We start from the raw sequence: 25,525 nt of genomic DNA on the forward strand, positions 1-25,525 counted from the left end.
TGGCATGTAAATTACTCTCACAGCATCCAGCAAGTGTTACAATTCCTTTTTATTTAAGGAATGAGTTTCCCTCTTATAGCAAAGGTTTAGGATGCAGCATTTGCCAGTTGAAAAAAAAACCAGTCCCTTTATCAGATTCCTTCTGTTTTTATCATTGATCTTTCAGCCTTCTTTGCTAGCCATTTACCTTCCCAGACACTGGTAAGGGACCAAAGTATCTAATCAACTTCCCACACAAGTTGATAACTCACCTAAGTGCATCTTTATTATCAGTGAAAGGTAAAATATGCACAAAGTCAGCAGCCATTGTTCCAGAGAATGAATTCAGGCACTATTAAATCTCACCCTACCTAGCATGGGAGGACTTGACTGTTATGCTAGCTCAGATCATAGGAATTGCCATTCTGGATCAGACAAGTAGTTCATCTAGTCTGTATCTAGTCCCTCATGCTGACAAAGTACTTCAGAGGAACATGCAAGGAAACCTACAGAGTAGCCAGCTGGCAAATAACCTCACCAGAGGGTGGGTTTCTTCCCAATGCCCACTAGTTACAGGTTGGTTTATGGTCTGAAGCAGGAGGATATATATTTTCTAAAACTCTTGGCTATATTTTGAGCCTTGTTATCATTCATACAGTGAGTGTGTTGGCACCATGTTACTGGTGGGCCAACATATTTTCAATGTAATAGCCAGGGCCGGCTCCAGGGTTTTTGCCGCCCCAAGCAGCGGGGGAAAAAAAAAAAGCCACGATCGCAATTGGCAGCAGCTCCACTGCGCCGCTTCATCCTTCGGCGGCAATTCAGCAATGGGTCCTTCCCTCTGCTGAAGAGCCGAACTTGCCGCCTCTCTTCATTGGCCGCCCCAGGCACCTGCTTGCTGCACTGGTGCCTGGAGCCAGCCCTGGTAATAGCGCACATCAGTGCTATACAGCAGGAAGCAATGATATAAAGTCAACCTCTCCTGTAGCTGTGGGTTCAGAACAGAAGAATATCCCATTAAATGCAGCCTTCCCCTTGCTGTCCCACCAATGTGTTATACTCTTGACCTGAAAAACACATTGGAAGGGAAGAAATTTAGTTCAGATTCCATGCCTGTTTGCTAAGACTGCCAACCAATGAGCCCATTCTGGTTTGTGTGGCTTTAAATGAGATCAGATGCACTGTATTGCAGTCAAGAGTAACAATTCTCATACAGTTGAATCAGTACACATGGCACTGACAGATTCTGTTACCCAATTTAAAGTTAAAGGAATGGGTTGTAAAAATAGTTGGCTGTGGGACAGTGCTTAGATTATAATGTACTTAACATTAGTGTATTTGTCAAAATCAGGCACAACTTAAATCCTACATTGCTGAGGACTTGAGTGACCCTGCTAGTGAAAACTTGTGCAAGTGTTACAATTCTAGGTGGATTCGTGAAGGTGGTAAGCCCCACATCTTTATGAATATGCTAGCTGAATGTACTGAGGCAAAACTGACTTCACTTTATTTTAAATTCACTGAAATTAATCTCTGCTTTCCCAATATATAGTAGGGAAAAGGGAGAAAACTGACCCATCGAAAGGCAGTGTCACCTAGAGGTTAGAGATCAGCACCGGTGCCTGTTTCCAGCTTTGCTATGGATTCAGTTTACAAATTCCTTTAATAAAAAAAAAAAATCTGCACTGCCCTCGCTCATTCTGATGTTGAGTTGTACTAGATATTTGTGAAGTGCTTAGAAAGCCTTAGATGAAAGGTAAGCATGACCCCTGGGGGAATATCTGTTAATTTATTAATTCCTTTGTGCTTCATGAATAGCATTTCTGATTGGGGCCAGTCATGAATTCGATCACCACTTGTTGGCCAGCACCTGGCTCAGTGAGGAGGTATGTCTGCAAAGGGATGACAGGGCCATCCAAGGGGAATACCTCTACCCTGATAGAACAATGGGATTGCAACTAGCAGAATCACTGATGTTTAACAACTATTAGCTCAGCACTCCCAGAGGGGGATTGGAGCATGGAAAACCCCCAGCAGAAGAAGAGAAACAGAAAACAGTGCAAGACCCTGCTTTTAAGAGTGACAAGTGCTCTAAGCAAGGAAGCTAGTCCCTGGGGAGCAACAGAAAACATAGCTGGAGAAGTGAAAGCAAAAAGGATTTCTGAGGCCCCGGGGGAGGGCAGGGTTGCATTCACAAATTTATTTTGCATAGATCTGTAACTCTCTCATGTGCTTTCTAAAGGCTTGTCTACATGGTGGGGTAATGCACAGTCTGGGGTGTCATTTCTAAAGCAGATTAACGTGTTTTGGATTAAATGGTCAGTGTAGCCCCTGCTGGTGTGCACTAAAGGTTCCCCAGTGCATTTTAGCATAGTAAAGCACAATATTAAAGCTCACTAGAGTGCACACTAGCAGGGTCTACACGGACAAATGAATGAGCAGCATGTTAGCGTGCTTTAGAAATCACATACCCCTAGTGTGTGTAGCCGCAGTATGTAGACATAGGGATCAGTTCTGGACTTTTTTCTGGACAGGGCTTTTGCTACCATGTTTTCTCTCCCTTTGATAAGCACAATCTTTATCTCGTATTCCAGCAGCACTGTGTACCACTGCAACAGCCTATAACTGGTACCGTTGGTTCTGTGTAACCACATCAATGGAGAGTGATCTTTCAACACCCTACATTTTCTGTTGACCACATAATGTTTGTTTTCCCTTTAAAAACAAAGGCAGGTGGGATTTTTTCCCTAGTTTTTTACATTAAAAACATCAAACCTGATTATCACTTCCCCTCCCCCCCTCCCTTTTTTTTTATTTGCTGACACAGGCAGGTATGGGGAAGGCCAGGCCTGTTGTTTGGACAGGCAGCAGGGGTGGGATAATGACCTCACAGTAACCAGCTGAGCTGGGGGGTTGCCCACCCGTTTGTGTGTGTCATGTCCACAGTGCTGCTAATCCTCCTGCAGAAAGCACACCTGCTGACTACACAGAGAAGTCCATTTCCCAAGCACTGATCAGACCAAGGGTATAATCCACATTGTTTTGCACACAGAAGGAAAAAAAGTGCAGGGAATTCATTGTGAAAAAAAACTGCCCTCAGAGTCCTCATACTGTGTAGTGAGGGGCCTCCATCCCCTCCTCTGAGACTTGGAGGAGGAGGGGCAGAGCCAGGACACCCCCACGAAGGAAGGACAGGGGACAGGAAGTGGGAAAGTAAGTATCCAGCAGAGGCCCAGGCTGAGCAGGCTGGTAACCTGCCCCGCCCACCATTCCACCATTGCCGGGAGAGCGTGGCCTGCGGTGCTGAGGACTGCTGTGCCTGTGACTGCCTGCCTGCCCTGCCACTGCTGCTGGCCTGGCTGGCTGGCTGGGCTGAGGGGAGGATGGAGACAGAGGAGAGACAGGGCTGAGGGGAGCAGCAGGGGGATAGGGGGGGATACAGGGCAGATGATAGGATGCATGATCTGTTGTGGTTGTGTTGTTTGCTGAATATAGGGTTGGCAGGGAAGCCTGTTGCCAGCCCAGTGGTGGGGGACACACCACACCGGGGGCTGGGCCAGTGGGGGGTGGAGTAGGGCAGGTGGGCCCCCCCCCCCCCCCACCTTCTGCCCCAGCCCCACCCCAGCGGGGGGCATGCAGATCACAATGCAGGACTGTTCACAACTGGGACATAGGTAGGTTTGGGTTGGGTGTGGGTGGGTGGCAGTGGTGGCCTGTGTGTGGAGCGCCAGGTCTGAATGACAGATTGATCATACTGAATGTCTCTTCTAGTCTAGTCTATGAGTCTATGTTTTAACTGTTTGCCCACACAATTGCATAGCACTCTCACTCTGCCAGAGTAGTTTTGTTCACTGGAGGTTAGTTTTTCACTTAGAATGCAATAGGGTGTTTCTTGTTGCTTTCCCTTGTTTGCATTACAACCGCCCCTTGCCCACCCATCCCACCCTCGTCCCCACCCCGCCCCATCCAATATTTGGCTGCATCTCTGCACAGCTCAAACACGTTATTAAAATCAGGACTTGCAGAACTGGCTTTTCTGACAGGATCTTTTTTACTTTATCAAAACTCCTTTTGACAGGTTTCAGACCAAATGACTTTTTCTGGTTTATTTGTCTTGCAAACATCTGTGCTCACTGATACAATTATCATTAAACCCCTCTACAAACCTGTGATAATTTGCCAATCCTATGAAGGACTGTATTTGCTTTTAAGTTCGGGGTACAGACCACTTGACAATAGATTCCACCTTTAGGGGATTAGGATGAATTTGGCCCCCCACCAAGTGACCAAGATAAGGGATTTTAGCTGATCCTATTTTGCATTTTGACACCTTAACAGTCAAACCTTCACGTTGAGTTTTTGCAATACAATAACCACATGATTTTTGTGGTCTTGCCAAGTGCTTCAAAAATGGTGATGTAATATCGCTATATGCATGTGCAAAGTCCTGTAGCCCATGTAACAACTGGTTAACAAGCCTCTGAAAGATAGCTCCTGCACTGATAGTCCAAATGGTAACACTGTCAATTCATAAAGTCCCACATTTATTATGAAGTCAGACTTTTTTTTTTCCTGTGCCTCATTGCCTAATTAGTGCCATTACTTATATGTGCCTGGGCCACAAAAGTCAGGTCAAGGTCTTGAACCATCCCAAAGTGTTCCCATCGCATCTGGGGTCCTGTGTCAGGCCCAACTCTAATGGGTGTATTCGTTATTTGTTGAAGTTTGCTAAGTATCTTTATTGTATATTCCTATTGCAGGAGACCAAAACAAGGCATATTCTGCAAACAGTTCCATCATCATGGGTTGGTTACAGGCTGGTTGTGGTTGCTAGTGAGGTTTAGGGGGTGTAGGATGGCTGTAGTGTCCATAATCATGAAGCACTTTTCAGTCAAATTGGCCTATAGAGCTTCCTGCTTCTACTACAGACTGCACTAGCTCAATTTAGATACAAAACATTAAGCAAACAGCTCAATGTGTTCTTAAACCAGAACTCTGGAGAACTAGGCAAAGAAACCACTGCCTCTGATAATACTCCACAATTTTATATCACCTACCCTGACCACACATGGCTTATAGGGCTAAATTCCCATTGATAGACTATTTTCACAGCTGCTTGTATTCATTTAAAAATTGGTTTTCACATGCTGAATTTGGTTATGAATACTTGTTTCATAATTGAGAGTTCCCATCAGAAATCCCCCTTGTTTGTTGTCTAAACATGTTCCGTTGCTGACTTTCATCTTGAGATTCCATTCAGTTTAGAGACTGCCTGGATAGTAATGCTACAGAGGATGCCTCTTTTCACCACCACAATCCTTATTTGTTACGTAGTATTTGTCTGCTTTGTTTGCTAAGCTTAAGAATGGGCATTGGAAATCTTAGGTGTGAGGATATATCATTATCGGCACTGATCTCCTTGCCTGCAGCCAGCAAGTAAAAGGCTGCAGGAGTGCTCATAAGTCCTAATTGAACATCCAAAGTTCAAACCAGTGCTTCGACCCACCTGGTTATTTGTCGGTTAGGAATGCGGGAACTATAGTTGGTCTTTTTTTAACAAATAAGATCACAAGCGATTGAAGGAGATCACGTATGTGATGGACAAACATGGATCGAACACTCATCTGAGCTGAGGATTCCAGATAACTTTAAGGGAATCCCCGTTCACCAAATGATTTTTTTTTCTGTGCTCTGACTTGTACATTATTCTCCTGACTAAATTCAAAGTGACAACTTAAGAGCAGAAAGCAATGCATGTATTAGGATTTTCAGCAGGCCTTAGGCCAGAGAACAGATCTGAACTGGCAATGCACATAATCAGGAGGCAGTAGTTATTGTTATGACTCTAAGAAAAAAACAGGATGCATGTTCCTACATGCTGTGGGAACGTAATTCAGCAGCAGTGAAACCGCTACCGTTTCTTAGCACTTTGTCTCCTGTGGTTCTCATTTTAACTTCAGGCCCAGTGCTATCAGCACATGCCTACTTTTACTCATATGAGTGTTCTAATGGGACAGCTCATCATGTGAGTAACCTTAGTCACGTGCCTACGGGTTTGCAGGATTGGGGCTTCAGGTGTGAGCTCTTCGGGGCAAGGAAGTCATCTTTATTGTGACTGTTAGACGTGCTTTCCCTCTGTGGTGCTAAATAAGGGCTTGTCTATATAAATCTACCCCTCAGTATCCGGCCACACACTAAGTGTGCACGTGGATCTGGCTAGCGCGCGCTAACAGTTCTGTAGTGCACTTTAATCTGCTTCTGTTTCAAAGCAGGGTGGATCAAAGCACACTAGGAAACTTTTAGTGTGCTTCAGACAGGTCCACGTGAAGCCTGAATGTGCATCAGGCTAGCGTGGGGTAGATTTACACCCTAGCTTGCTGCAAGCTCAAGTGTTTGACTAGACAAACCCGAAATAACAAAAAAGCCAAGCTGCTGCTATGTTTGTCAGAATATGGTGCTCTTCACCCCAAATTACTCACCCTGTGGCCCAGCACTGAGGCTATCATTAGTGAAGTTATTAAATCCTTTGTTTTCATGCTGTGTGCTAATATTGAGTCAATTCACTTTTACGAGCTGTTGTTACATAATCGAAAGGAAATATCTTGCCTGAAACTAAAATAATCTCATTGTTTGACACAAGCAGGGGCAGGTTTTAGTCTTGCCTGTGTTAGCCAATTTGTTATAAGACAGATCTTATCTTCTGAGCACCAGCTCTGGGTGTTCATTTAACTTCTTCAGCCATGAAAATGTGGTGGGCCTACTTATTGAAATCTGTTGTTTCACGTATGTAAATGAGGGCAAAATTTGGTTCATTAGCAGAGATTCAAAAAGTTAAAAAGCCGCACAGTTTTTATTTTGATTTTATTGTCTCTGAGAACCTCTCCAGAAGCCAGGAATGAGTATCTAGTTGTCCATTAGGAACTGGATCTATTTTACATAGACTAGTATCCACATCGCAACTGGAATTCATTGGCACCGCTCTTGGTAGTTGTGGAAGAAGTACCACAGGCTGAGTAAAAATGGAAACTGAACATGACACTGTCATAGCTAGAGACTCACTCCAGCGCAGGGTGGAGGAATGTGTGGGGTAGTGAAGGAGAAGTGTTGATGCTGCCCATGCGGTATTTTTCCTGTGGACTGAGTTAGAGGACTTTGTTCTCCCAGACCCACGTTCTGGCATATTTCATAATAGTACTTTGCTTTCATGGAGCACTTGCCCTCCACCAATCTCAGTGTGTACAGAGGTAGCGAAGTATCATTATCCTATTTCACAGAGGGGGTAAGTAAGACACAGAAGTGAAGAAACTTATGAAGAACACATAGAAAATCAATAGCAGAGCTGAGAATATAACCAAGGTTTCCTGCCTTCCCCATCCATTGGCTCATGATACCCTACATTCATTTTTATGAAGCAAAAAGTGACTTGTGTTTTTCACCTAAATCTAGATACACATGCTCCAGGCATTCCTGTTTTTGTACAGGCGTGTGGTCTAAGCATATGGAAGTGTCTCTCTCTTTCCTCCCAGTTAGTCTGATGAGAACATATCCTGCCTGTTCCCTTACTTTACAAAGAAGATACTTGCATTCCTAAACTTGCTGTATCTCCAAACTACATTGATAGGAGCATTTTGTTGGCTGAATTGTCCTGGTAGGGTAACATCTAATGTCTTCAAGTCAACCGAAGTTTGCTGGGGAAGAGGAAGATTTTGTAAAGTGCTGTCATTTTTACAGTGCTCTGGATAGGTTTTTGTAATCTATTCTGGGGAGTGATACTCAAGGGATTTCCCCCACCCCCTCCCCAAGATGGTGGTCTCTAGGAAAGTTACCATCTGCCCCCCTCAGGGCAGAGCAAATGCATATGACGGTCCCTTCTGCTAGACGTTCACAATCTCATTCAGACAAGGACAATGTTATTTAAACACAGATGAGGTACCAGGTGACAGCCATATGTAGAAGCAGACCAGAGCCGTAGAGAAATCACTGTTGAAGTGGAAGCCCTGAGGAGTTTGATTAGCTTTAATTAGAAAGGAATTTGAAAGTATGACGGTTAGATCTAGTGTCTGAAATCCACCTCCCCTACACACATACACAGTTCAGAGTGTTCTAGGTTGACCAGATAGCAAGTGTGAAAAATTGGGACAGGGGATGGGGAGGGTAATAGGCACCTATATAAGGAAAAGCCCTGAATATTGGGACTGTCCCTATAAAATCAGGACATCTGGTCACCCTAGAGTGTTCAAATCTAGGGGTTTAATTCAGGCCTACTTCTATTTTCATTGACATGCACCTTTTCAGACAAATATAGAGCACCCCTCCTCTCTTCTCCAGAGACAGAGATCAGAGCTCATCTCTCTTCAGAATGTCACCTTGTTTGCTATGTGTTTCAAAATAAGGGTTCTTGGCTTGAGAGAGAGAAACTATTTCTAGCCATTAGTAGTTGTATGAACTGGGGAAGCCTCCAATTTTCCTAAATTTATTTTAAGGCTTGAAATGGGGAAAAAATTCTAAACAGTGTCTACTCCTTCATGTGGTCAGCTGGCAATGTTTGGTAAATGGGATGAGATACTATCAGCATTTAATAGTTTCAAGACGTGTGTGTGTGTGTATAATTTTTTTTTTAAATCAAGTGCCGCCAAATTCTACTTTTTTATCCCCTAGTAAGATGGGCAGCAACAGAAGCAAGCAGTGAGATCCCCTCAACCTCAGAGCACAGGGAGAAAGCAGTGTCCATAGAATCAACTTCCCTTTCTGACACCCAAATCAAGGAGAGGAGCACAATGAGAATTCCACATTCCCCCCCGACCCAAGGACATAATGAAACAGGAGTCTTAGGGTAGGGGTGTGCTAGGGAACATTTCACAATAGGATACAGTGACATGCTACTAGTAGCCCAGAGAGCAGGCTACTAGTAAGGACTCCGGTAATAGAACTTCTTCCAGATCTGGCTACAGATAGGGGCAAGAACCTAGAACTGTTCCCCATCCTCAAATCACAATCCAAGCAAAAATGAGATGTTGCAGCCTCTCCCAAGGATGAGGGGAAAATCATCCTCAGGAGGCCACTGCAACCCTGATTAGCATCAGCTTGTTGGACTTGCTCGCTGCTCACTCCACAATGGCAATGCAGGTATTATCCTCATTTTAGAGATGGGGGAACTAAGGTACAAAGTCCTGCAGTGTGTGTGCCAGACACTGAAACAGGAACAGACCCAAATCTCCTGGCTCCCAGGCCTGTGCGCAATGATTCAGCCCTGCCCTCTTCACCTGTAAAGTATGTTTTGTTTTGTTTTTCTTTCAGATTTTGAACCTTTGAAAATATAACATCCTATTTGAGTGCAAAGAGAGATTTAGTGACATGAATTCTCACAATGGCTACGTGACACAGATAATTGTTTTTTATTTGAAGAAACTGAGGGGGACTTTGTGGCCTCAGACAAGCCGCATTAGAGTTAGAATCAGGATTAAACTTCAAGAGTTCCTTCCTGATTCAGTCCTGCCACTCGCAGACCATGTTACTTACTGCAGTGCTTAGACTAAGCCCATATCTTAGAATACAATACAGGGGATAAGGAGCAGAGCAGTTTTATACAGTAGTTTTCCAACTCTGGCTTTGATACAAAGTAAAATGGATTTTGGATGTTCATGGAGAACTACTGTCCAACTGTGCCATAAAACTCCTGTTCCTCAGGTTACTCTGTAAAGAGGCATGAACAAACTCAATAACTAAAAGGGGGGGGGAAATCCCCAGAGAAGACATAATTATTCCAGTGGAGTGTTCTTTGATGTAGCTATTTCCATCCAAACCAATCAGGCTGCAAGGTAATAGGTGAAGAAGAAAAGAGCTTCCCTTAGTCTAAGAAGAAAAGTGTGTGCCAGAGCTGCCCAGATAACCAGGAAACCTGTTTAGATTAGGCCAACTTGTGACTTGCACGTTCTTGGAGCAGTTCTCACCTTAATGAATATATAGTTCTATTTTTATTTTTATTTTTTTGCAAAGGAAAGATACTGTCTCTGCAGTGGTTGCCCAGAATATTAGTGCTCCAAATGAGGAATATAATTACAATTCCTAGTTGGTTTGCAATCATTGAAGTTACACCAGAAACAATTTTGTCTCCTTATCCGTAAGCTACAGTTCCTTTGGTTCTAAACAAACATGGTACTTATGGAGTCTCCTTTCTAAGGCTGTCAGAAAAAAGTACACCACCCTATTCTTAATAATTAGATAAAAGGATAGGTTCTCTTGCCATTCTGGACTCCTAGCAATTATCTATGTAATGTAAATCCTTTAAATTGAACCCAAATTTGCAATCAGGGTGATCTATAGGTTTTGCATGGCTGTGTATTAGGATTTTGTGGCCTTCTCTTGCTGTCTCCACACCAGTAACTGGGGCTATAGCAGTGTGTTTCTGGGCAGAGACAACCCTAATTATATAATTTAGTATCAAAGTTAGCTTGGTGCTGATCAAGACAGTATCTACCCTAAGACATTTACAATCTAATAACTACCCAGTGTGGCCACTGGTAATGTAGGCTTATAGCCTCCTTGCTGGGAGGTGCATACTCTGTCTTTAAAGCTGTAGTAAGAAGCCAGACTGGCGAAGGGTGTGGAGAAAGTCTGAGGCAGAAGTTCTCTAATGAACCTGTAGCTTTTTCCTTACTCTGACAAAGTTCTTTGTTTAAAGAAACCAGCTCTTCCTGTGTTTCTTTACCATTGTCACATGGCTTGAAAACTTGCTCACCGTCCAAGTCTATCTCAATGTAGCCCAGATAGTGGAATATAAATTCTGGGCTATACCTGGGTCTCAGTCAGGAAAGGAAAATGACTACTTTTTGGCATTCCTCCTATACTTCTAGGGAAGCCATTTCGGAAACAGTCAAATTATGCTTTACAGATTGAGATGGAACTCTGTCTTATTCTGTGCTTTCCTAGAGGATAGGGTACTCGACTGGAGATGACTGACTGCCTGTACAGTACTTAGCACAGTGGGATCGCCAGGCACCACAGTAATATATATTAAAATGCACCACATGGAAACAGCGTTTGAGCCTCAGAAAAAGTTTTAGACACAAGACAACTGTCTCTGAAGTTTCCCTCTAACAGCCACCAATTGCTGTTTGTTTGTAAGATCTGGAATCAAGGCTTATATTGAGGACCATCACCATAGCAGTGGCCCAAAACATCACCAATACCCCTCCTGCCAGAGGAGAATTGTTCCCTACAGGCCATTCATGATTTATGGCTTCCACCATTTCCCTGGGTGAACTATCCCATAGTTCGATGGCTCATAATTGGGACGTTTTCCTTTTAGTCTAAATGTTTTCTTAAATTCAACCATTATTAGTAGTTAGAACCATTTGTATAAGCTTAATTCCTCTCACACCGTGGCATTTACACTCTTTCGATACCTGTGGATAGTTATATCCCCTGCTAGTCATACTTCAGACAAACTTAATGTCCCATTAACTGTGCATAAACTTGATAACTACGGGAGTAAGATACCTAAGAATTTCCTGCTGCAAAAATCAAGGCATCTTCAGCTGAATTTAAAAAATATAAGGCTTTTATTGAATTAAATAGAAAATAATTCCATAAACATAAAATCAAACAAATGGCTAAGCAGCAATGGCAGTGTCTGCCCCCAAAGAGCTTACAATCTTACAAATTCATGTTACACTGCCCCTAAATTTTCAGCATGCTGCAGAATTCTATACTGAGAACACAAACTGCAATAGAAAAGTTGGCAAAGGGATGCTGAAGGCACGGGCAGCTTGGCAGAGGACAGTTGTGGCTTTTGGCCCTTGGGAGGCTTGGGCAGTAGTAAGATAAGCTCACTCAGGGCTTGTCGATATGAATGCTTAGTTCACAACAAGCTGGGTTATTAATCTGCGCTGCACTAGCTTGGTGCACGCTAAATGTCGTCCTGCTGCATGCTAAAATGCCTGTGTCATAGGTTTGTTCCCCACTTTGAACTTTAGCGTCCAAAAGATGGGGACCTGCATGGATCCTTCTAAGCTTAAATCCTAGCTTAGATCTGGTACCACTGCCACCAGCCAGGTTTTAGTGTCTGGCACACTCTCTGTTCCCCCAAACTTTTCCCCGGGAACACAGATCCAAACTCCTTGGATCTTAACACAAAGGGAAATAAACCATTCCCCCACCTTTCTCCCTCCCTTAGTCGTTGGGAGAGATTACCTTGATTCAACTCCTTGAATCTAAACAAAGAGGGATTCACCTCCCCCGCCTCCTTTCTTTCCCCCACCTATCCCTGGTGAGTCAGACTAATCCCCTGGGGTCTCAAACAAGGGAAAAATCAAACAGGTTCTTAAAAAGAAAAGCTTTTAATTAAAGAAAGAAAAAGTAAAAAACTATCTCTGTAAAATCAGGATGGAAGTTTACAGGGTCCAGCTTATAAAAACTAGAGGGACTCTAGCATAAATACAAGTACAGCAAAGAGGTAAAATATTGGTCCAGCAAACACACATTTGCAAATACAGGAATTAATCAAAAGACTAATTCGCCTTTCTAATACTCACTATATTGCATAGAAGAGAATATTTCAGGAAGCTTGGAGAGCCTGGATATATGTCTGGCCCCTCTTAGATCCAAAGAGAGAACACCCCCCAAAACAAAAGAACACAAACAAAGGCTTTCCTTCACCGAGGTTTGAAAGTATCTTGTCCCCTGATTGGTCCTCTGGTCAGGTGTTAGCCAGGTCCACTGAGCTTGTTAACCCTTTACAGGTAAAAGAGACCTTAACCCTTAACTATCTGTTTATGACAGCCTGTTTCAAAGTGGGGTATATCAAAGCGCACAGGAACTTTTTAGTGCGTGGAGAGGGCCCACGCAGGCACACGGTGCATGGCAATCTCGTGCAGAGTAGATTCATACCCTAGCTTGCCACAAACTGTTTGGTATAGACAAACCCTTAGATTGTGTCTACACAGTTAATCTGGGTGATTGGCACCAAGGCTATCCTAGCCTGGTTGTGAGCATTCCCCCTGCAGTGTGCTCCCCATGTTACTGTGTCCTCACTGTTTCTGCACTCCCCGTGTCTGCGGGTGTATCCGATGGTTCTTTGTGCTGAGATTCTCTAGGGCTCTCGCTGGAGAACGTGTCTGTACTTTGGGGGAGGGGGAACTGTGGGAAGGCACAGGAGGACTATCAATACTTGGGTGATTTTCCCTGCACTCTCACTGCAAGTGGGCGGGTTCCAGCCCAAGTTAAAGCAGAGCTTGGGTTCCAACCCATATCACCACCTTTGTAAACTAGCCTGGTTTACAGCGCTTCCAAACCCAGGTCAGAGGTTTTTCTGTGTGAATGATAGGAGGATTAGGACTAAAACCTAGCTCAGAGCCTGGGTTACCTGGCTATTTGTTCCCAAAAGGTTCAGCAGTAGAGAGTCAATGTTGACATTTAATATGTTTTGTTTTGGAGTTAACATTCTGAGCTGAATATGTACAGTTCATATTTCTGGATATTTATGCCACCTGCAGACGCAAACAGATATCGTTGTATCAGTCACATTCAGTTCATATGTAAAATATTTTCTTCATATCCACCTGAACAAGAAACTTAATTTTAAAAATTAGGTTTAGATGGAGTCTGTTGGTTTTCACCTAGAGGTGAAAACCAATTTTAGATTCCCAGGCCAGAAGGAACCATTGTGATCATCTAGGCTGACTTTCTATATAACCCAGTGTGATGGGTTGGATGCCCTTGTCTGGGATGCCACCTGATGTACTGGAGTTTCACTGAGCCTCTCCTACTCCACCTGCCTGGATTCCCTCTCCCTGTTTTGCTGAATTAGGCCCTCCGGCCTCTTGCAGCACATACACAAGTAAGGCCACACCCAGCTGCAGACACAGACTGAAGTCAGCTCTGTTTGTGAGAGGATTCACCCAGCACTCACGTGCACACCCCTTTTGGGAGATAAATCCAAAATAATACTGTCTTACACTGTATAGAAAAATCTGCACAGTGCAAGCTCATAACATTTCACCCTCTTCCTATAAAAGGCAGATTTAAGTGGTTAAAGAGATTACTAAACAAATAAAACAAAACATGCAAAGTAAGCTTGATTAACTAAAGAAATTGGCTACAAATAGTAATTTCTCACCCTAAATATTGTCACAGGCAGATTACAGAGAGTCTTGAAAGTCAGCTGCTCTGCCTTCAGCCAAGAAGCTAGATGCACTTCCAGCCTGGGTTCAACTCTTCTTCCCCCAGTTCAGTTCTTGCTTCCAGGTGTTTTTCAGAGTCTCTTTGGGTGGGGAGGCAGAGGAGAGCCACAACGATGTCACTCCCCTGCCTTATATAGCTTTTGTATATGGTGGGAACCCTTTGTCTTCCAGTGGAAAAACACTAGCAGGGGGTCTAGTACCAGGGGACTCAAACCCATGTCTCTGCAGGGTTGTAGCAGCCATTACTTGCAGGCAGTCTGGTGCATCCACAGGAAGACTAAGCTCTTTTTTACAGTCCATTGTCTTTGCTAATGGGCCATCAGCCTTGTCTGGCTTTGTCATTGTTGTACCTGAAGGGCTAGTTCTGGGTGACATCCGAAGTAGCACATTTGAAATACAGATACATGGTTAATATTCCTAATGATACAGGCATACAAATTGGATAATCACATTCAGTAAATCATAACCTTTCCATGACATCTTATGCAAGCCATCTTGCATAAAGTATATATGTTATGCCACATCTATATCATAAGCATATTTCCATAAAGAATATGGCCTGTAGGGGGGAGGGATAGCTCAGTGGTTTGAGCATTGGCCTGCTAAACCCAGGGTTGTGAGTTCAATCCTTGAGGGGGCCATTTGGGGAACTGGGGTAAAAATCTGGGGATTGGTCCTGCTTTGAGCAGGGGGTTGGACTAGATGACCTCCTGAGGTCCCTTCCAACCCTAATATTCTATGATTCTATGATCACACCCAGGACATAAAAAATCCCCAAAATAAATTTCAATCCAGCCTAGGTGAGCAGTGACTTGGAGTCATTGCCTTCTAGCTGTTCTGCAACCTGTATGAATCAAGCTTGGTACATCTGACTCTAGTTCCCAACTGACAGATGTTTGCATCACTATAACACTAGATTTGGCAACCATCCACTCCTTTCACCACCAATACACACAGATTTTTTGGACTGTTTTCAAGTTGATCTGCTTCTGTCTGAATGGTTTCTCATCCTACTACACAGACTGACTGCAGCAGCTGAGAACGAGTTGCTGTAAGGAACGCGCTATGACCGTTTTTGGTTTTGGTATGTTTATTTCTATTGGGTTGTGTTTTTAAAAAAAAAAAACTAAATGAAAAGTATTTCCTTCATAATTTGCAACCTTTATGTCACATACTGAAAGGATGTAGGAAGAGTCGGGCCCTTTCAAGTGTAGCCAACGAGCCGTGGGGTGCTGGGGAAGGTTTTGCGCATGTCCATGCACTTCCTGTCAATGAAGAGGGAGTTGGCCTTCACAGAAAGGTCATGCTCCAGTCTTGCTTTGTTAAGGACCAGTAGCTGAAGAGTATCGTGGGCCTCTCGCAGGCGCAGCTTCAGAGTCTGTAATGTGTCATCTATAGTAAACACTTCATTGACGAGTCTGAAAAGGGAAAAGGAGACAAGTTACCCAAATGCCTAACAAACCCTTTCCATGGTCTGTTCTTCAGGGTGATGGATGGCCAGGATTTGTCTGCAGGACTTAGGGGATTTAAGTGTTAAAAAGAGGCGTTGAGTTGGACTGAGCAAGTGTGAAAACATCTCTGCTCCTTAGCACCTGGTAGGAAGGGGAGCCCCTTCAACAGCAGCTTGGGCTGCCCTGCATTGAGACAGTTTGTGAGAATAACTTTCTCTCTCCCCCATTGCCCATTGTCAATGCAGCATTTCCAGGGATGTCACTGCAGTGTTAACCCCCTATTAGCTGGTGTTCTAGTGCCATGGTTCTCAAACTAGGTCCGCCGCTTGTTCAGGAAAAGCCCCTGGCGGTCCGGGCTGGTTTGTTTACCTGCTGCATGCACCGGTTTGGGCAATCGCAGCTCCCACTGACCGCAGTTCACCACTCTAGGCCAATGGGGGCTGCGGGAAGCTGCACAGGCCAAGGGATGTGCTGGCTGCCCTTCCCACAGCCCCCATTGGCCTGGAGCGGCGAATCGCGGCCAGTGGGAGCCGCGATCGGCCGAACCTGCAGACGCAGCAGGTAAACAAACCAGCCCAACCCACCAGAGGCTTTCCCTGAACAAGCGGTATCCCTAGTTTGAGAACCACTGTTCTAGTGTATTTCTGGGCTGGATGTTGTTGAACATGTGCAGCTTTAAAGATAGTACAGGATGGCCCCACGTCAGTCAATTCTGTCAGTTGCTCAAAGCACATTTCTGTTTTCTTACTCTGTAAAATAATAAACAGCAGTTTTCCCAGGGTCCACCTTAATTTACCATATAAGAGTATTCCCAGTTGCTGCAGTAAAATGCACAGCAAAGCTAACCTTCCTTTATTAATTAGTAGTTTATCTAATTCCTTCAGCTGTACTGTTGGCAGCGCACCGAGTCAGAGAACCAGTGCCAATATTACCACTTCCTTCTAAATAAACAGCAAACTCTGATAACATTTTCAGCTTTTAAAGGGTGTTTCAATGGGTATTTTCTTCCTCTAGCTATAATAGTTGAGCTTTGGGGTTGAATTATCCTTGTTTTTAACCATATGAGAGTTAAAAACCAATACAAATTATTCCAGGAGCATAAATGCTTCAAGTGGGGAAATAGACAGTAAATGGTTTTACATTAGCTAGATGGGAGTTCACAAGATGGATTGTATAATTTTTAGCCCAGTAAAACTCTGTTTAACTCAGAGTTTTGCCCACGTAAGGACTTCATGACTTGGGTTTAGATGATTGTATGAACAAACGCAGTGGGAGCAAGACTGGGTAAAATGACGTGCAAACCTGCAGTTGTACCTCAAACTGACAACCTGTTACTGATCCTTTCATGGAGGGTCAGGAATATTTTCCCTATGCGTTCATACTGCTACGGATTCAGATTGAGGCCAGAAGCTGAACTGATGAAATACCATAAGAATTGATTCCTTAGCAATAGTTTGAGCCTGTTCAAGTGTGGGGGGAAAACACTGGAACTCTCTTGCAGACCCAGACTGTGCGGATAGCTCAGATATACTTTGGGGAAGCATCTAAATATTTGGGTATTTATCTGCAAATATCCTGAGTCTGGGGGGGTTGGAACGTCTTCTATCTAAACTGGACTTGGACAAGAGAACAGACTCATGAACTATCGAGTGCTTCCTGATTTCTCTCAGTTCTTAAAGCCCATGACAATTGAACATAAGAACAGACATGCTGGGTCAGACTATCGGTCCATCTAGCCCAGTATCCTGTCTTCCGACAGTTGCCAATGTCAGGTGCCCTAGAGGGAATGAACAGAACAGGTAATCATCAAGTGATTCATCCCCTGTTGCTCATTCCCAGCTTCTGCTAGAGGCTAGGGACACCATCCCTGCCCATCCTGGCTAATCGTCATTGATGGACCTATCCTCCATGAACTTATCTAATTCTTTTTTGAACCCTGTTATAGTCTTGGCCTTCACAACATCTCTGGCAAGGAGTTCCACAGGTTGACTGTGCATTGTGTGAAAAAATACTTCCTTTTGTTTGTTTTAAACCTGCTGGTTTTGGTGGCCCCTAGTTCTTGTGTTATGAGAAGGAGTAAATAGCACTTCTTGATTTACTTTTTCCACACCAGTCATAATTTTATAGACCTCCATCATATCCACCTTTAGTCATCTTTTCCAAGCTGAAAAGTCCTAGTCTTATTATTCTCTCCTCATACAGCAGCCATTCCATACCCTAATCTTTTTGTTGCCCTTTTCTGAACCTTTTCCAATTCTAATATATCTTTTTTGAGATGGGGCAACCATATCTGCACGCAGTATTCAAGGTGTGGGCGTACCATGGATTTATATATAGGCAATATGATATTTTCTGTCTTATTATCTATCCCTTTCTTAATGACTCCCAACATTCTGTTCGCTTTTTTGACTGACACTGCACACTGAGTGAATGTTTTCAAAGAACTATCAACAATTACTCCAAGATCTTTCTTGAGTTATAACAGCTAATTTAGACCCCATCATTTCATATGTATAGTTGGGATTATGTTTTCCAATGTGCATTACTTTTCATTTATCAACATTGAATTTCATCTGCCATATTGTTGCCCTGTCACCTGGTTTGAAAGATCCTTTTGTAGCTCTTCGCAGTCTGCCTGGGACTTAACTATCTTGAGTAGTTTTGTATCATCTGCAAATTTTGCCACCTCACTGTTTACCCCTTTTTCCAGACCACTTATGAATATATTGAATGGGACTGGTCCCAGTACAGACCCCTGGGGGACACCTCTCTCCATGCTGAAAACTAACCCTGTATTCCTACCCTTTGTTTCCTATCTTTTAACCAGTTACCAATCCATGAGAGTTACCTTCCCTCTTATCCCATGACAGCTTACTTTGCTTAAGAGCCTTTGGTGAGGGACCTTGTCAAAGGCTTTCTGAAAATCAAAGTACACTATATCATAGAATAACAGTGTTGGAAGGGACCTCAGGAGATCATAGAATATCAGGGTTGGAAGGGACCTCAGAAGGTCATCTAGTCCAACTCCCTGCTCAAAGCAGGACCAATCCCCAGAAAGATTTTTGCCCCAGATCCCTAAATGGCCCCCTCAAGGATTGAGCTCACAGCCCTGGGTTTAGCAGGCCAATGTTCAAACCACTGAGCTATCCCTCCCCCGATCCACTGAATTCCATCTTGTCCACATACCTGTTGACCCCTTCAAGGAATTCTAGTAGATTGATGAGGCATGATTTCCCTTTTACAAGAACCATGTTGACTCTTTCCCCAACAAATTATGTTAATCTGTGTGTCTGACAATGTTGTTCTTTACTATAATTTCAACCAGTTTACCCAGTACTGAAGTCAGGTTTACCAGCCTGTAATTGGTAGTGTCACCTCTGGAGCCCTTTTTAAAAAATTGGTGTCACATTAGCTATACTCAAGTCATTTGGTACAGACGCTGTTTTAAATGATAGGTTACAAACTACAGTTAGAAGTTCTGCAGTTTCACATTTGAGTTCATTCAGAACTCTTGGGTGAATACCATCTGGTCCTGGTGACTTATTACTATTTAGTTTATCAATTTGTTCCCAAACCTCCTGTAATGACACCTCAATCTGGGACAGTTTCTCAGATTTGTCACTTTAAAAAAATGGCTCAGGTTTGGGAATCTCCCTCACATCCTCAGCCGTGAAGTCTGATGCAAAGAATTCATTTAGTTTCTCCACAATGGCCTTATCATCCTTGAGCACTCCTTTAGCATCTCAATCGTCCAGTGGCCCCACTACTTGTTTAGCAGGCTTCCTGCTTCTGATGTACTTAAAAAAAAATTGCTATTACTTTTTGAGTCTTTGGCTAGTTGTTCTTCAAATTCTTTTTTGGCCTTCCTAATTATATTTTTACACTTCATTTGCCAGAGTTTATGCTCCTTTCTATTTTCCTCACTAGGATTTAATATCCTCTTTTTAAAGGATGCCTTTGTGTCTCTCACTGCTTCTTTTACTTTGTTGTTTAGCCACAGTGGCACTTTTTTAGTTCTGTGTTTTTTAATGTGGGGTATATATTTAAATTGAGCCTCTATTATGGTGTCTTTAAAAAGTGTCCGTGCAACTTGCAGGGATTTCTCTTTTAGCGCTGTACCTTTAATTTTGGTTTCACTAACTTCCTCATTTTTGCGTAGTCCCCCTTTCTGAAAATAAATGCTACAGTGTTGGGCCGCTGTGGTGTTTTCCTCACCACAGGGATGTTAAATTTAATTATTTTATGGTTACTATTACCAAGTGGTCCAGCTATATTCACCTCTTGGACCAGATCCTGTGCTCCACTTAGGACTAAATCAAGAATTGCCTCTCCTCCTTTGGGATCCAGGACTAGCTGCTCCAAGAAGCAGTCATTTAAGGTGTCAAGAGACTTTATCTCTGTATCCATCCTGAGGTGACATGTACTCGGTCAATATGGGGATAGCTGAAATCCCCCATTATAACTGAGTTTTTTATTTCTATATCCTCTTTAAACTCCCTGAGCATTTCATAGTCACTATCACCATCCTGGTCAAGTGGTCGGTAATATATCCCTACTGCTATATTCTTATTATTAGAGCATGGAATTACTATCCATGGAGATTCTATGGGACAGTTTGGTTCATTTAAGATTTTTTACTTCATTTGATTCTATGCTTTCTTTCACATATAGTGCCACTCCCCCACTAGCATGACCTGTTCTGTCCTTCCAATATATTTTGCACCCTGATATTACTGTGTCCCATTGACTATCCTCATTCCACCTAGTTTCTGTGATGCCTATTATATCAATATCCTCATTTAATACAAGGCACTCTAGTTCACTCATCTTATTATTTAGACTTCTAGCATTTGTATACAAACACTTTTAAAACTTGTCACTTTTTAGCTGTCTGCCATTACATGATGTAATTGAATGGGCCTCTTTTTCATTTGACTGTTTCTCATCGGATCCTACCTGTATTTTATCATCTTCCATCCTCTCTTCCTTACTAAGACATAGAGAATCTCCATTAATAGATCCTCCCCTAAGGGATGTCTCTACGCACCTGTCAGCTTTCCCCGAGCCCTTAGTTTAAAAACTGCTCAATGACCTTTTTAATTTTAAGTGCCAGCAATCTGGTTCCATTTTGGTTTAGGTGGAGCCAATCCTTCCTGTATAGGCTACCCCTTTCCCAAAAGTTTCCCCAGTTCCTACTAAATCTAAACCCCTCCTCCCTACACCATCGTCTCATCCACGCATTGAGACCCTGCAGTTCTGTCTAACTGGCCCTCCTCATGGAACTGAAAGCATTTCAGAGAATGCTACCATGGAGGTCGTGGACTTCAATCTCTGACCTAACAGCATAAATTTGGCCTCCAGGACCTCTCTCCTATCCTTCCCTATGCCACAATCACCAGCTCCTCCCTAGCACTATACATAAGTCTATCTAGATGTCTAAAGAGATCCGCAACTTTCGCACTAGGCAGGGCAGGCAAGTCACCATGCAGTTCTCCTGGTCATCGCAAACCCAGCTATCTATGTTTCTAATGACTGAATCTCCCCATAACTGTTATCTGTCTCTTCCTAATAACTGGAGATCCCTCCCCTGGAGAGAGATCCTCAGTTCAAGAGGATACCACAACATCATCTGGAAGGAGGGTCCCAACTATGGGATGGTTTCCCTCTGCTCCAGTTGGATGTTCTCCTTCCCTGAGACTTTCATTCTCCTCAACAGCACAGAGGCTGTCAGACCAGGCAGGGGTGGGACTGTTCTATTGTGTCCTGGAAAGTCTCATCTATGTACCTCTCTGTCTCCCTTAGCTCCTTCAGTTCAGCCACTCTGGTCTCTGAAGCCCCTATATGGTCTCTGAGGGCTAGGAGCTCCTTGCACCGAATGCACACATACACCACCTGCCCATAGGGCAGGTAATCATACATGCTGCATTGAGTGCAATAAACTGGATAGCCCCTACTCTGTTGCTGGACTTCTGCTTGCATTCTCTTTTTACTCCTGCAGCTTGTTCCTTGGTTGATGTTTTGTTTTTATCAGGGGGTGGTTTTGGCTTTAAGTTTAAAGAATGTTAAGATTATCTAGCCCCCCCCCCCCCTCACGCTCTCCCATTTCCTTTTCTACTTCTGCACCAAACACGAAGCACAACTTCCTAGTAGATAAATAAACAGCTTCAGACGATCAGGCAAGAAACCTCAGCTTTCTGAGGAGGCCTGATATAGTAGCAAAAAAGAGGGGCGGGGTGACAGATGCATGCAAGCAGGGAGATGTCCAAGAACATAAAAGGATGATCTCTATCAAATCCCTGGCTGACAGAATCAAGGATTGCCTAAAGTACATCAGTCTGCATCCTGCCTACAGAGCTATCACGCACCTGGCTGGCAGCCATGAACAGCCTTCTAACATCCCCATCGTGAAACCAGATGGCTCTCCCTGTTCATCGATGGATGAGGTCCGGGATAGATGGAAAACACATTATGAAAGCATGCTGAATCCAGACCTGCTGACAGCTCTCCAGAGCTACGTGACCTGGCAACCCACACAGATGTGGACCCAGGGATGAACACTGAGCCTCTGTGTGAAAAGGCGAACAAAAGCTACTAAATGGATATGCTGCTGGAGCCAAGGGTGTTCCAATCGAGTCACTCAAAGATGCCTCTGAACCAGTGAGCATTGGCCTGCCTCAACTGTTCTTAAAAGCGTGGGCATCAGGCAAAGTACCACCAGAATAGAAAGGCGCCCTCATAATGTCCCTGTACCAGGGCAACAGATCTCACATTCAGTATGACAACTACAGATTGATCTCATTGCTGTTGTGCCCTGGAAAGGTCTTTGCTGAGCAGGATGCAGCCTCTCCTTACAAACATAGTTGTCCACAGCAATCAGGTTTCACAGCTGGGCGGTTGACAATGGGCACTATCTTTATCCTTCAGCTCCTGGCTGAGCTGCACTGAGAATGTAACATCCTCCCTCCCCCGCTTCATGTGGCATATATTGAAATCAAAACAGCTTTTGATTCAGCTGACTGACCAGCACGTTGGCTTGCAGTGAAAGGAGCTGGCATTCTACATCTGCTGATCTTCACAAAGGTGCCACTGTGAGAGTGCACGTTGGTTCCCAGCTACATTTCTACATGACCTCAGGTGTGCCACAGGGATGCATTCACACCCCAGTACTATTCTGTAGAGCCATCAGCTGGATATTAGAACTTGCCACTACTCCTGTCGGAATCCAGGTTGGTCAAGAAGTGCTCACTGACCAAGACATGGAGAACTCTGCTTTGCTTGTGGAGAACTCAGAGAATTTCAGCCCCAGCTACAAGGTCTCAAGACACTGTCCCCACGCTGGGGCTGAATGTTTCATGGCAGGAGAGCAAGGTTCAGAACCTCGGAGCTGGGCCATCAGAACCCCCGGTGCAGGCAAGGTCATGTACCACAGAGATCCTTGACAAGTTCATCAGCCTGGGCTGTAAGCAGAGTTCAGTCACAGCAAACCAGGTGTTCTTCGATGAATAGGTCTTGCTGTCTCCTGTATGACGTCCATGTCCTGCTGTGAGGTGGGGCATCAGTACAACAGCACCCCGCTCTGGCCAAGCACGGCACAGCTCCTGCACTCTCAGCCCAGCGGGGCTGTCAGTCTATTCCTGGTGCCCAGGAGCCTGAAAACCCTTTCTTCCCTCCCACGTCTGTCAGGGGGCAGGTATGGGACCCCAGGCCCACCTACTCCCCTGGGTTCCAGTTCAGGATGCTCGAGCTAGATAAGCATGATAGGGCTGCTTGACTCTGACAGTCCCCCCGAGTTTCTTCCTACCTGCCCCTAAATCCTGCAGGCTCTCCTGCCTGTCAGTCAGTTTGTCCCCGCCTGGGCTTTTGTCTCGGGGCGTCTCTTTAATAGCTTGCTGGCTGGAGCTCCTTTCTCCAGCCTGCTCACTTGTCTGGTATCCACCCCGCCCCTCTGCTTCCCAGCCCTTTTTTCCTCCAGCTGCTGTCAAGCTTCCAATCAGCAGTGCTTGGTGTGCCTGTATCAGCCCTTTGGTTGCTAGGCTAGCATGGGGTACATACACCCCATGACACTCGCTTATGCCATTGTGCTGAGACAAAGTTCAGGATTTATCAAATGTGTGTGTACAGCCCATATTGCTATACAGATCAGAAACCTGGGCCCACTTACAGGCAGACTTGTAGTGGCTAGAGGCATTCCATATTAGTAGTAGTACCAAATCATGAGCATTAAATTGTTTGACTTTGTGTCATAATCTCATAGAGACTGGCCTTCTTTCAATCACTCACTATATTTAAAAGCAGCAGTGCTGTCTGGCTATGTCACCAGCACACCATGCTCTCAAACTCTCCATCAGCGCGTGAAGGGGTGCATGCCCTGGTGCCACCATAGGGCTGCCTCAGAGATTGGTGGATTCACAGGATTGAGCCAGTTCTGGGAACTTCACTGCACGATGCCTGGCGTGATGCAATTAACTGTCATCATTCTGGCTGGTGCAACAGTCCTCAATAAACTGCGCACATTTGACAATGACAGTCTTTGCCAGAGATATTTATTAAGCTGAAAATAAAGTACTATGTGGGCTATCTGATCTCTTTACAGTATTTCCGCCATCCAGGAATTGAATTACTAGAAGGCCAGATTTCATTTTAGCTGCATAAATGTCTCCCAGAAAAATCTAAAAAGGCTTTGAAAGTTTAATATATGAATACTAAGCCCCGTGCACACCCTTTGCAAAGTTGCTGAACATTTTCTAGTGTCCACAATGAAATGGTGTTTGGGTTGAGTTTGTCATGTTCTGCTCAGCTCATTTCATCAGCACCAACCAGCGCAGCTGTGGTTTTCATGAATCTTTTATGATCGTGTAACTGTGTTTGAAATGCAGTAATTATGACTTCAGCATAATTACAATCAAATTGTGGTAGAAGCTAAAAGTCTTCCTCAACTGAGTTACATCTCTAACTATGCTGAGCATAGTTAGTGTCACTGCCCACCAAGGGTGGACACGGTTGTATCATTATACAGCTTATACTGTGGAAGTGGAATTATTCGTCTATCCCTTATTCGTACCATGGTGTCTAGGAAGTGGACCTCCCGTGTAGATTGGTCTAGGCTGAGGTTGATGGTGAGGTGGAAGCTGTTGAAATCGTAGTGGAATTCTTCCAGAGTTTCCTTCCCATGGGTCCAGATGATGAAGATGTCATCAATGTAGCGTAGGTAGAGAAGGGGCATGAGTGGATGAGAGCTGAGGAAGTGTTGTTCCAGGTCAGCCATAAAAATGTTGGCATATGGTGGGGCCATGCGGGGGCATATGGTGTTGCCACTGGTCTGGAGGTATATATTGTCACCAAATTTCAAGTAATTGTGCGTGAGGATAAAGTCACAGATAAAGTTGCTGACTTGTGATGCAAGGCTATAAAATTGCAGTGTAGACGTTCAGGCTCGGGGACTCTCCCCTCTCACAGGATCTCAGGGTTTGTCTACACAGCTACTAGACTAGCTACTTAGGCCTGAATAAAGACTGGGAGTGGATGGGTCACTACAAGAACTAATTTCCCCCTGCTGATACTCACACCTTTTTGTCACTGTTTGAAATAGGCCACTTTAATTACATTGGCCTCATTAGCACTACAAAAGTGATTTTTTTCCTCCCTTGGTATTCACCTCTTCTTGTCAACTGTTGAGAATAGCCTTCTTCCACCTTAATTGAATTGGCTCGTTAGTACTGAACCCCCCCACACTTGGTACGGCAACTCCCATCTTTTCATGTGCTGTGTATTTATACCTGCCTAATGTATTTTCCACTCCATGCATCTGATGAAGTGGGTTTTAGCCCACGAAAGTGTATGCTCCAATATGTCTGTTAGCCTATAAGGTGCCACAGGACTCTTTGTTGCTTTTTACAGATCCAAACTAACATGGCT

The 25,525-nt window shown here is 44.1% G+C and overlaps 1 protein-coding gene and 1 long non-coding RNA gene across 4 annotated transcripts in view; one reads left to right on the forward strand and one right to left on the reverse strand.

Moving 5' to 3' along the window:
* LOC120373901 overlaps nucleotides 1-25,525 on the forward strand; it is a 108,596-nt gene that overhangs the window by 75,576 nt on the left and 7,495 nt on the right. The gene's annotated exons all lie outside the window — the stretch shown is intronic.
* TEKT5 (tektin 5) overlaps nucleotides 15,277-25,525 on the reverse strand; it is a 55,325-nt gene continuing 45,076 nt past the window's right edge. Inside the window, exon 7 of the mRNA XM_039492952.1 lies at nucleotides 15,277-15,577. Coding sequence (XP_039348886.1) covers nucleotides 15,364-15,577 — 214 coding nt within the window. The 3' untranslated portion in view covers nucleotides 15,277-15,363. The remainder of the gene's footprint in view (nucleotides 15,578-25,525) is intronic.

The sequence above is a fragment of the Mauremys reevesii genome, linkage group 10 (genome assembly GCF_016161935.1).
Source record: "Mauremys reevesii isolate NIE-2019 linkage group 10, ASM1616193v1, whole genome shotgun sequence".
Classification (NCBI taxonomy): domain Eukaryota; kingdom Metazoa; phylum Chordata; order Testudines; family Geoemydidae; genus Mauremys; species Mauremys reevesii.